The following is an 11839-nucleotide window of genomic DNA, read 5'->3' on the forward strand; positions in this document are numbered from 1 at the left end:
GAGGGCGTGCCCTCTCTCCTGCCATTACTCCCCTGCAACTGGTACTCAGAGGTACCCTGCCCTTGAGGCTGGAGGTGCAAATACAAATCACTTTGTATTTGTCTGGAAACTTACTGGTAGCCAGTGCAACTGTTTTAAAATGATTTTAATTGTTAATTGATTTTAAATTTTTTTAAATGTTTTTCATTGTAAACTGCCCAGAGATGCAAGTTTTGGGTGCTATAGCAATATTCAAAATAAAATAAAATAAAATAAAATAAAATATGTATTTATCCTGTTTTGGCACTTAAAAAAAAAAACCAATTAGGGGGCCTGGGTGGTTTTAAAAGGTGCCAAATGGCTCTCAATTCAAATTCAAATCAAATTTCCAAAATTTGTATTGAATTTGAATCAAATTGCCCTTTAAAGGGGTGATTCGATTTCAATTTGAATCACTCAGATCACCCAGATATGAGTCAAATCAATTCTAATTCAAATCAATTTGCACATCCCTAATTCAGACAGAATTATCTTTGTGATATATTATATCTCAGCTAATTATTTGAGTTTGGTGGAGCTGGACAACACAAGATTACAATCTTCTCAATTTGGCAGTACTAAACTGAAGAAATTCTCTTTGCTTACTCTACAGATATTAAATTATACATGTGGATCATTATAATATGAAGATCTATTTCATAATTTTTTTTGAGGGGGAGGGACCTGGAACTTTTGCATAATGTTATGCCACCTACACAACTAAATACTTTGCAGCCTTATGACTTTCCCCTTATTTATTTTCTGGTGACCTTTCCTTGCTGTGTGTAATTGCAAGCCCTGGTATCTCCTGCTATCCCATTTAGGACTGGAGACATCATCTGCTGAACTCTGATAAATACGCTTTTTACTACTTCACAGAGTACACATAACTATGGTTATGTTATTATCTCCCCTGTAATTATCAAATTAAACATGATTTCTATTTGTTTGGTCCTCAAACTCCCTAAGGACTTCCATTGACTCCTAGCAAAGCTACAAAGAAAGGCTCAAAAATGCCATAAATATGATCCTCTAGGTGATATTCAGTGCTGGGGTGGATGGTGGGGGAATCAGACAAGTTTCTTCCATTTTGATCGCTGGTGCTTTCTGTTGAACCTTCCAGGGACCCTTCATGACAGGCCATGTCATTCAGTTTGTGAACCATCACAGGAAAAGGCCATGCAGCAACTAAAAGAAAGATTTTAATGCGAAGTGATGGGGTTTATTGTCATCCTACACTTAGTGCTGTTGGCTGAGGCAGAGTGCAAAGTTCCTGTTTTCAAATGTAGACTCAGTGACCCTCTCCCTATTCATCATAAATACTATCAGTCAGGTGACCTCCTTCTTTCCAGCATCATTTCTCAGATGTACATCCTTTCTGACTTGATAACATTCAGAAGACATCCTTCCCAGGAACTGATTGATGAGCTCATGTAAGTAGTTAATTTTAAAATACTGAGTTGGGTCTCACGATCAGTGAAACCCGGTTTGGGGCGGTGAGTGGGGAGGGAGCCCTGGGCGCCTGGATCGGCCACCCACATGATTGCCAACTCTGTGATGGAGCCGGCGGGGGCTGGGGGGAGCAGGGGCCGACCGGCCCCCTCAAGCTCCATCATGCCCTCCGCAGGGCATGCTGGCGAGACCCCCGGAGCTGGGAGGCGGCTTTTCGCCTCCCCTCCAGGGGTCTCCTCATGAGTAGGCGTGGCGCGAAGCCGCGCCGCAGCTACTCACAATCTAGAAAACCAGGTTTGTGGAGCGCTCACTCTGCAAACCTGGTTTTAGGGCAGGGTAACCCGCTCTAGAACCACCGGCCTCACAGCCGAGCCTGGTGGTTCTTACGATCTGCAAACATCGGGCTAGGCTCTCCTAGCCCAATTTTTGCAGATCGTGAGAATAGCCCCACTGTCTAGACCAGGGGTCTGCAAACATGGGCCCTCAGATGTTGTTGGACGGAAACACTCATTATCCCCAGCCACAAATAGCTTTGGGATGATGGAAGTTGTAGTCCAACATCTGGGGATCCAAGTTTCAAAACCCTTGGTCGAGACAATATCAGCACCAACTCCCTCCCAGGGCTAATAGCAGCTTTGAAGAGCGTGAGTTTCTTCAGGGTTGGATATGGCAGAACAGGGTTAAATGCTCCTTTTCTGCATATGCAGTTCCAGTCTTGATTGGCTCCTCTGTAGCTGTTATTTAACTCTTTTAAAAAAGTGCACAGGAACAATCTATGCTGTTAATGTAATGTGTAGTACAACTTCATTTTCATTGCAGAGTAATCACTCAGATCTACCAGTACATCTTGGCCTTGGTATTTGCTATAAAGGAGATCAACAGCAATCCTCGGATCTTACAAAACGTCACGTTGGGTTTCCTAATTTATAGTAACTATTTCAGTGCAAGCTGGACCTATCTGGCCTCCATGGAACTTCTCTCTACACATGGCAGATTCGTCCCTAACTACAAATGCGATTATCAAAGCAATTGGGTGGTAGCGGTAATTGCGGGACCTCACTCTGACATTGGCCTCTACACTGCAACCAACCTAGGTATCTACAAGCTTCCACAGGTAAGATGGATGTACAGAGCATGGGGATGTAATAAAGCAATGGCCCTTCCTTGACCCTTAAATGTCCAACTGTAATTTAAAGATCAACATTAGCAAGAAAGAAATAAAGTAGTACATCTTGGGGCTATTCTTACAATCACAAAAACCAGGCTAGGAAAATCCTAGCCCAATTTTTGTGATCGTAAGAACCACCGGGCTCACAGCCGAGCCCGGTGGTTCTGGAGCAGCTAACCCGCTCCTGTAGGCCGCCCCTTAGCCCGGGTTTGCGGTGCGAGCACTCCGCAAACCCGGGCTATCTGCTTGTGAGTAGCCGTGGCGCAGCTCCGCGCTGTGGCTACTTGCGAGTAGACCCCTGGCCGGGAGGCTTAAAAGCAGCCTCCCGGCTCGAGGGTCTCCCCAGTATGCCCTGCGCGCTCGTGCAGGGCATACTGGGGCTTCCGGGGGCCATGCGGCCCCCGAGCTCCCCAGCCCCCTCCGGCTCCATCTCGCGGCCGGATATCATGTGGGCGGCCAATCCGGCCACCCAGGGCTCCCTGCCCACTCGTGAGCGGGGACAGCAGGCTTAGCCCGCTCTTCCTGCTCACCAGGAAAAAACGGGTCTCACTGATCATGAGACCCAGTCCCTTGTGTATTGCTTAAGGATAAAATTCTGATCAAGTTAAGTAATCTGTATGCTTCATTTGTATTTGTGAAACAAAACAAATCAAAAGTATTACTTTTCCTATGTGTGTAGCTACCCATATGAGAAAAGAGAATTTCTCTACAATTTTTAAAGCCACATTAATTTTTTTTGGCTAACAAATATTGCATATATAAAAAAATAACCTCCCTGGATATTTCCATGTCAGGAGTACGGGTTCAGCTTAGCATTCTTTGTTATATTCTTGTTCTCTGTTTATGGAGGTTCTCTTATGGGAAAGCATTTGCACATGCATCCCCTCAATGAAGCATGGAGAAACACAGATAGTGGGGCTATTCCCAAGATCAGGCGAAATCGGGCTAGGGGAGCCTAGCCTGATTTTGCCTGATTGTGGGAGCCATCGGGCTCGCAGGCAAGCCCGGTGGCTTCCAGGCCGTTAACCCGCCAAACTACCCCTCCCCTTAAACCCGGTTTTTCTAATCCTGAGTTGCCGTGGTGTGGCTCCGTGCTGCAGTAACTCATGAGTAGACCCCCGACCGGGAGGCTTAAAAGCAGCCTCCCAGCTCGGGGGTCTCTCCAGTATGCCCTGCACACTCACGGAGCTTGATCATGAGACCCACCTCGATGTGTAGAAGGAAAGTGTTGATATCCCCCAATGTACCCAGCTCCAGTGAGGCAATGTAGGATACAGGGGTGTCTGCAGCCCTGGGAGTAAGGCATGAACAGACATAGTGGCCACAGTTCTGGAGTGAGTTTGGCAAATGGCACCACTGGGGCAACATTTTCAATTGTGGAGTATAGGGACATAGGAAGCTGCCATATACTGAGTCAGGTGATAGGTCCATCTAGCTCAGTATTGTCTACATGGACTGGCAGTGGCTTCTCCAAGGTTGCAGGCAGGATTTTCTCTCAATCTTATTTTAGAGATTCCAGGGAGGGAACTTGAAACCAAACCGGTGTCACGGCCAGCAAACACTTCCCTATATCTGAGCATGCCCCATTCTCAGGCAGTGAAAATGGGGCAATATGGTGTTCGGAGGGTGGAGGTACCTTTTCATGGGAGCAGTGTACACTCAGTAATATTTTTGATTCTCTTTAAACAAAACACGGTTCATGTGGAGTTGGTGGTGTCAACAGCTCTTGAAGCACTCATCCCGACAGATGGCTCCAACCAGTCATCATTTTCCCCCAGAATGTTCCAGCAATTACACTATATCACAAGGGTAGGCATCCTTGGCTCTCCAGTTGTTATAACTAAAACTCCCATCATCCCCAGCCACAATTTATTGATAGCCAAGATTGTTTGAAGGGGACTTCTCTGTGGGGAAAGTGATCATAGCAATGAAGCCATGCCCAACCTCCTATTAGAAATCTCAAAGTATTAATAAGTACCACTGTTGATGGTAGTCAGTTGATTCAGCTGAATCACACACACACACACACACACACACACACACACACACACACACACACACTCTTTATTTTGAAACTATCTTTCCCCCTCTTCTTTTTATATTTTCTTTAGCTCACATATGGATCTGCTTTGGTGATGAATAACAACATCCAGACTGCTTTCATCCACCAGATGTTCCCAAATTGGATCAGTCAGTATAGGGGAATTCTCCAGCTACTGTTGCATTTCAGGTGGACATGGATTGGGGCAATATCTCAAGGTGATGACAACACAGAGCGCTTTGTACAAAACATACTTCCTATGTTTACCCAGAGTAGAGTCTGCTTTGACTTCATAACAAGGTTTCTAAAAGCATATTTTTCTAATCAGTTATCTGACATGACAACAGAGGGACTTGAAATATTCAACCTTATAATGAAAAGCACCGTCAAAGCAGTCATCATAGATGGTGAAATTGAAACCATGATGACTTTTAGAATCTTGTTCCAGCTCTCAGAATTTGAGAATATACGAATGGAAGCAAAAGTCTGGATTATGACAGCCCAGATGGATTTCACATCACTTCCCATCCAAAAGAATTGGGACATCAACTTCCTCCATGGAGCTTTATCCATTGCCATTCCAACAAAAGAGTTGTTAGGATTCCAGACATTTCTTGAGATGATAAGCCCTACCTCAGAAAAAAATGATGGCTTTATCAAGGTTTTTTGGGAAGAGGCATTTAGCTGTTCCTTGCCCAACCCTGGATTGGACAAGGAGAGTGGAGAAATCTGCACTGAGATGGAGAAACTGGAGACTCTTCCAGTGTCTGTTTTTGAAATGAGGATGACTGGCCACAGCTACAGCATCTACAGTGCTGTCTATGCTGTGGCACGTGCTCTTCAATCCATGCATTCATCCAAATTCAGACACAGAGCAAGGATGGATGAAGGAAGATGGAGGCTTCTGAGTCAGAAGCGATGGCAGGTATCATTTTGAGGAGACCAATGCAAAAGAGCTCACCAGATCTCTAGTTGCAGCAACAGACCTCAGACTATGGAGAAAGCTGTCGTACCAAGTTGTGAAATTGAACTGTTGGCTCAGTTTCAACCTCCATTTTACAGAAAGATGCTCAGGTTTACACCACTGTGAACTTTAAATTATTTTGGTAATGTCTAAACTCTATAAAACAGTCTTAGAGTAGTAGATGTCTATACAGTCATCCCTCACCAATTGTGAGGGATCAGTTCCAGGAAAACCCTGCGAGTGGTAAATTCACAGTTGGCGAGCGATTGAAAATGGGAACTGCAATCGCAAAAAGAGATAAAAATCAAAGAAAAAATACCTCCGTCCCCTAAAATCCCCAAGATTCAGCAAATCCCCAAGATTCAGATTCATTCACCAAGATTCAATGCCCAAGATACCCCCATGTCTCCTAAAATCCCCAAGATTCAGCAAGATTGGAGATGGAATCCCCAAGATTCCATCTCTTCTTTCCACTAAAAGAGATGGAACCTCCAGACATTTTTTTGAACTCTGAAAAATCACTAAAAGGTACTTTTGAACTCCTCCCCACAAAAAATCACTAAAAGTCACGAGTACTCAGCAGGGTCAGCAAAAGGAATGAGAGGATTGATCCTTTGAACCTCAAAAATCATGAACACCCCCCCCCATCACCAAAAAATCTCACCAAACCCTGGGTACTTGGGTTGTGGTTGGCGAGACTGGTCACAATTTCCAGACTGGGAAACCGTGCCTGGCAAGGGATGACTGCATAAGTAAATTAGGATTCACAGGAATTTCATTGGATAGTTTCATCACCTGCATTAACTAGTGATGTACAAAGCAGTGCTCTATTTCTCCTGATGCTTTCCCATTTTGACTGCTTCTTCATTAGACTTTATATTTTCAGGTTTACCCTTCTTTTGATAGTATCTTCTGTGTTTCTTTGTCCTTGTTTTGTTTTGCAAAATGCCATGTCCGTCAATGACTGTGGCAGACATCAAGAGCAATGGCATCCTTGTGGAACAAGCAAAATTTGCACTAGCACAAGAAGATAGCTTAGTTACAGTAAAAATTTGCAGGATTACAGTATTGTGTCATAGTACTATTGCTTAAAAGTTTGCATTATAACAAATAAGGTGGGCCACAGTTGTGTGACTGTTGCACAACCACAAGTATGCCTGCAGAAGCATAACACTAGTCTGAGGCACAAGCTCCAGCTTGGTGCAAGTAGTTTGTGCAATAGTTGCGCTAGTCCAACGTTCCTGCACTAATGTTCTGTCGCTTTGGATGCCAGCTCTTGTATCATGATTCTTAATTTTAATGAACATGATAATAATCACAATAATGAAGTGTCTTGCATCTGAGATCCTTAATTTTTATTACTCAGAGTTAAAAATATCATACTGTTAAAAATAGCAGTGGTCAGCATAAAGTTTACTAATTAACTATGAGGCGCTTCTCACGATTAGCCCGCTCTCCCTGCAGACAAGCAGTCAGTCTGCTCCGGGTGGCCAAAATGGCCACCCACACAACTGCTGGCTCCATTACGGAGCTGGCAGGGGCTGGGGGCATTGAGGGCCGCACTGTCCCCGGAAGCTCCAGCATGCCCAGCATGAGCATGCAGGGCATGCTGGAGAGACCCCTGAGCCGGGAGGCTGCTTTTAAGCACCCTGGTTGGAGGTCTACTCGTGAGTTGCCACAGCATGGAGTCGCACCACGCCAACTCATGATCGTAGAGCCCGGGTTAGCGGAGCACTCACTCTGCTAACCTGGGCTTAGGAGAGGGCTACTTAGGTGGGTTAACCGCTTGGAGGCCACCGGGCTCACCTGCGAGCCCGGTGGTTCTCATGGTCAAGTGAAATCGGCTAGGCTCCCCTAGCCTGATTTCGCCTGATCGTGGGAATAGCCTCTATATCTCTTAAATATGGAAGATTATCACCTTGTTTATATTTCCACCATTTTCCATCCCTTTTAATTGCTTTTCTCTCCAATTTAGCTCCATCATTTTATAAGAAGTGTCTCATTTAACAACAGTGTGGAGGAAAATGTCTCTTTTGACCAAAATGGGAACTTAATAGCTGGATTTGATGTTATCAACTGGATCACGTTTCCAAACCAGTCCTTTCTTAGAGTAAAAGTTGGGAAGATAGAACACAAGTTTCCCCAAGACATACTGCTTACCATTCATGATTATGCCATCGTATGGCCCAGCAGATTTAATCAGGTAGAGGCCATAAACATTTCAACAAGGAAAGTGCTATTGCCCTAGTAATTAAAAAGTGGTTCAACGTCAAGAATAGAGATATTGTGAAATTGGGTTACAGATGGTGAGAAACAGCTTCACCATTTTTGACCAGTGAATTTACTTCACCGACTTTGTATGAATGTAGTTAAACACGGCAGGTCCTGGGTTCAGAAATAATAAAGTTGTCACCTTTTATTTATCCAATATCTGAGTCTTGATTCTAAATTGCTGTTTCCATAGTAAATAGAAAGAACGTATTGCATCAAATGAACAGGAAAGAAAACGAAAAGTGCATATATTTTGGTGTTCTAAACAATAAAATATTGGTTTAAATGTGGGAGTATTTTTCTGTCCAGCACCATAATCATATGCGTAAAGGACTCCAATTATGGTGAAAGTTCCAACAACTCAATGCATACAAAATGATCTCTGCAAACAATGTTATTCACATGAGGGAGCCCAGCCCGGTTTTGCTCATGCGTGTGAACCATCAGGCCCAATTGTGGCAGCAACATGGCGGCAAACCTGCCTATGTAGCCACCCCTGAAAATGAATTCTCCCTTAACCCCATTTTCTTGATGGTGTGCTCAGAGCATCATTGTATTTCCAGGGGCCGGGTCGGCACATCCTGGCCCCTGGCCCTCTCCACTTCCTCAGCATGTGGGGAATTATCTGGACATGCAGGGAGCACACCCAGCAATGCTGGCTCGATCATCTGTGGGGAAGGTAAGTGTAACCTGCCTTCCACATAGACCTCCCTCTAGTCCTTCTCAATGATCATGAGAAGAGGCTCAGTACTTCTTATACCGTACCAGTATCATCCTATTTCTTATTTATTCATTCATTCATTCATTCATTCATTCATTCATTCAATTTCTATACCGCCCTTCCAAAAATGGCTCAGGGCAGTTTACATGGAGAAATAACAAACAAATATTTCTTAACAGTGAACTGCAGATACATTTCTCTCTTTCATCTATGGGCAGGCACAACCCCTTTCTCTGTGTAATGAACATTGCCATCCAGGTAGCAGAAAAGCAAAGGAAGAAGGAAAACCATTTTGCTGCTATGATTGTCTTCCATGTCCGGAAGGGAAGATTTCAAATGAAAAGGGTAAGTGATGTTGCTTATGCAGTTCATCTATATTGGCTATGATCTAGCATGTGCATATCAGGGTGTAATATGACACTCATTTTCAAAAAATGTATAAAGTTATTTTCAATTCAATGGTTGTAGTGATGGTTAACAAGATGCTACGTTGTGAATTATTACTGTACATTACATAGATACAAAAAAAGTCTCATTTCGTATGTAAGGGTGGAAGTACTTCGGATGGGGTGTGGCCATTCACACAACCAGGCAGGTGGGGGAGTGGGCAGGTGGGGGGAAGACTCACAAAATTTACCTCCCCCTCGATGATTCATGTATCATGATGAGAGCGCGGACCACATTGCCAAATGATCCATTACTGTACCGGGCTAGATCTCTGGAGGCTGGGATGAAGCATCCTAGCCTCCGGGTGTCCCACAATGCACTGCATGCTGAGCACTGTGCATGGGAGGATTCCCCCAGGAGATGGTTGCTCTAGTCACTCATCTCTTTGTCTCCTTGGACTGAACGCAGCTGAAGGAGACACGTGATCTTGGAGCCTAGGTTAACAGTGTGCTCAGTGGCACACCTAGGTAATATTAGTGCCCGGACCGCACCTGCCACGAGCAACCCCCACCACTACCAGGCTCCCCCTGCTGCCCCAAGAACCACTGACATGAGCTCCCCCCCCCGCTGCCATGAGACCACCCCCCCCCCCCCCGATTTTTTCAATAATTCTAGCTGCTGGGATGGGGGATTTGCTGAGCAGGCCTCCCTGGTCCCCCCCCCCCCGGTGGTGGTGTTGGCAGTAGTGGGTGGAGCTGGAGCGGCCGCTGGACCTGACTGTCTGGTCCAGCAGCCCCTGAGAACTGTGAGCTGCTCTAGCGTGCCTGTGCAGTTATAATAGAGCATATAACTATGCAGGTGCATAGTTCCCGGGGGCCACTGGGCCAGACGGTCAGGCCCAGCGGTGACTCCCAATCTCCCAAGCTACTGCTGCCACCGCGGGGGCATGGGGAGGCCGGGGAGGCCTTGGCTCACCTCCCCATCCCCAGTGGTTAGAATTCTTGAAAAAAAATGGCGGTTCGCCCTTGCAGCGGGGCAGTGGTGGCGGCTGTGGGGTTCCGGCAAGAGGCCCCCTGGGCCTTTGGAGGCCCCCTCAGACCTTGGAGGCCACAGGCCTGGGCTGCAAGGTCCGGGGGTAAGAATGCCTCTGAGTGAACTGGCACCATTAGCCCAGGCTAAAGCCAAAAATCTAAGAACTGGAAGCCGGGCTCCCTAGCCTGGGTTAGGCAACCCATGAAAACAGCCTCTTTTTGTGCTATCCAGGAATATGAGATATCTTCAGTGATTTGACTGTGCTTCCATTAATCTCTGAGACACAAATTTCTTCTGAACCTAACTTGAGAATGAGATCTGGGAAGTAACAACTTCATGTTAAGGGTACAAGTGTTTCTTTCAGATTTTAATCAAGTAGCCCTCATTCAAGGCTTTGGAATAGAAAAGCCTGATTACTACAATGCACTTTATATAAGGTTGCCATATATAGAAACACATGTTTTCTTTTTCAGACATGGATGACTGTTTTTATTGCCCAGATGATCAGTATCCAAACAAGGATAGAGATTTATGCATTCCAAAATCTATAAGCTTCTTGACTTACGAAGAACCTTTGGGGATATGTTTGGCTGCTTTTGCTCTTCTGTTTTCATTCAGCACAGCACTGGTGCTTAGGATCTTCATTAAGTACCAGGACACTCCCATTGTCAAAGCCAACAACAGGAGCGTCACCTACACTCTTCTCATCTCCCTTCTGTTCTCCTTCCTTTGTGCTTTCCTGTTCATTGGCCGACCTGGGACTGTGACGTGTCTCCTTCAGCAGGCTGTTTTTGGCATCATCTTCTCAGTGGCTGTTTCTTGCATCTTGGCCAAAACCATCATTGTGGTTCTAGCTTTCATGGCCACCAAACCAGGGTCCAGGATGAGGAAATGGGTGGGGAAAAGACTGGCAACTTCCATTGTTTTTTCCTGTTCCATTATTCAAACTAGTATTTGTATGGTTTGGCTGACAACCAGTCCCCCTTTCCCAGATGTGAACATGCACTCAATGACTGAAGAAATTGTACTGGAGTGCAATGAAGGTTCACCTCTCATGTTTTACTCTGCCCTGGGTTTTATGTGGGTTTTGGCTATTGTCAGCTTCATGGTGGCTTTCCTAGCCAGGAAGTTACCTGGCAGTTTTAATGAAGCCAAACTCATTGCCTTCAGCATGTTGGTCTTTTGCAGTGTCTGGTTGTGCTTTTTTCCAACCTACTTGAGCACAAAGGGGAAATACACAGTGGCTGTTGAAATTTTTTCCATGTTGTCCTCCAGTGCTGGATTACTGTGCTGTATATTTTTCCCAAAATGCTATGTCATTTTGATGAGACCTGAGTTGAATGACAGGAAACACCTAACAAGGGGAAAGCTGTGAATAATCAACATAACTCTTGGCTAATGTCAGCCAATATGCTCTGCCCCATAGAGTACAATGAGACATAAATTAATATTTACTAATTTTTTTCACTTGGTTTTGATTACATTAATAGCTGGATCAAAGCTATATCTTCTCTTGTGGTATATTTTGCATCATTAGAATGTAAGTGCAGTGAAATAGTGTATTTAATCTAGGAGATACTTTAATTTAGGTTATATTCACAGATGATTTACTCACAACTACTTACAAAAATAAAACATTGACAAAACTAAAAAGTATGTGAGGATTGCACTCTTTCCCCACATTTTTATTTATTATTTGACAGCCATAGTGGCTTATTTCTGCCAACCCCAGATTTATTTATTATTATTTATTCGGTTTCTATACCGCCCTTCCAAAAATGGCTC

General features: G+C 44.7%; 1 protein-coding gene across 1 annotated transcript; it reads left to right on the forward strand.

Annotated features, from left to right (window-relative positions):
• Positions 1-1233: 1233 nt before the first annotated feature.
• Positions 1234-11429, forward strand: LOC128329745 (vomeronasal type-2 receptor 26-like). Its single transcript, XM_053261359.1, has 6 exons — positions 1234-1451; positions 2401-2584; positions 4750-5604; positions 7619-7846; positions 8854-8980; positions 10528-11429. The coding sequence occupies exons 1-6, from the start codon at positions 1234-1236 to the stop codon at positions 11427-11429; spliced, it is 2514 nt and encodes an 837-aa protein (XP_053117334.1).
• The last annotated feature ends 410 nt before the right edge of the window (positions 11430-11839 follow it).

The sequence above is a fragment of the Hemicordylus capensis genome, chromosome 6 (assembly GCF_027244095.1).
Source record: "Hemicordylus capensis ecotype Gifberg chromosome 6, rHemCap1.1.pri, whole genome shotgun sequence".
Taxonomy (NCBI): domain Eukaryota; kingdom Metazoa; phylum Chordata; class Lepidosauria; order Squamata; family Cordylidae; genus Hemicordylus; species Hemicordylus capensis.

Excerpts from the sequence above, each read along its gene's own strand:
- LOC128329745 (XM_053261359.1), top strand. The coding sequence starts at position 1,234 with ATGGGGTTTATTGTCATCCTACACTTAGTGCTGTTGGCTGAGGCAGAG. Across the intron at positions 1,452-2,400 it reads GAACTGATTGATGAGCTCAT|TAACTATTTCAGTGCAAGCT; the intron begins GTAAGTAGTTAA and ends CCTAATTTATAG. Across the intron at positions 2,585-4,749 it reads GTATCTACAAGCTTCCACAG|CTCACATATGGATCTGCTTT; the intron begins GTAAGATGGATG and ends TATTTTCTTTAG.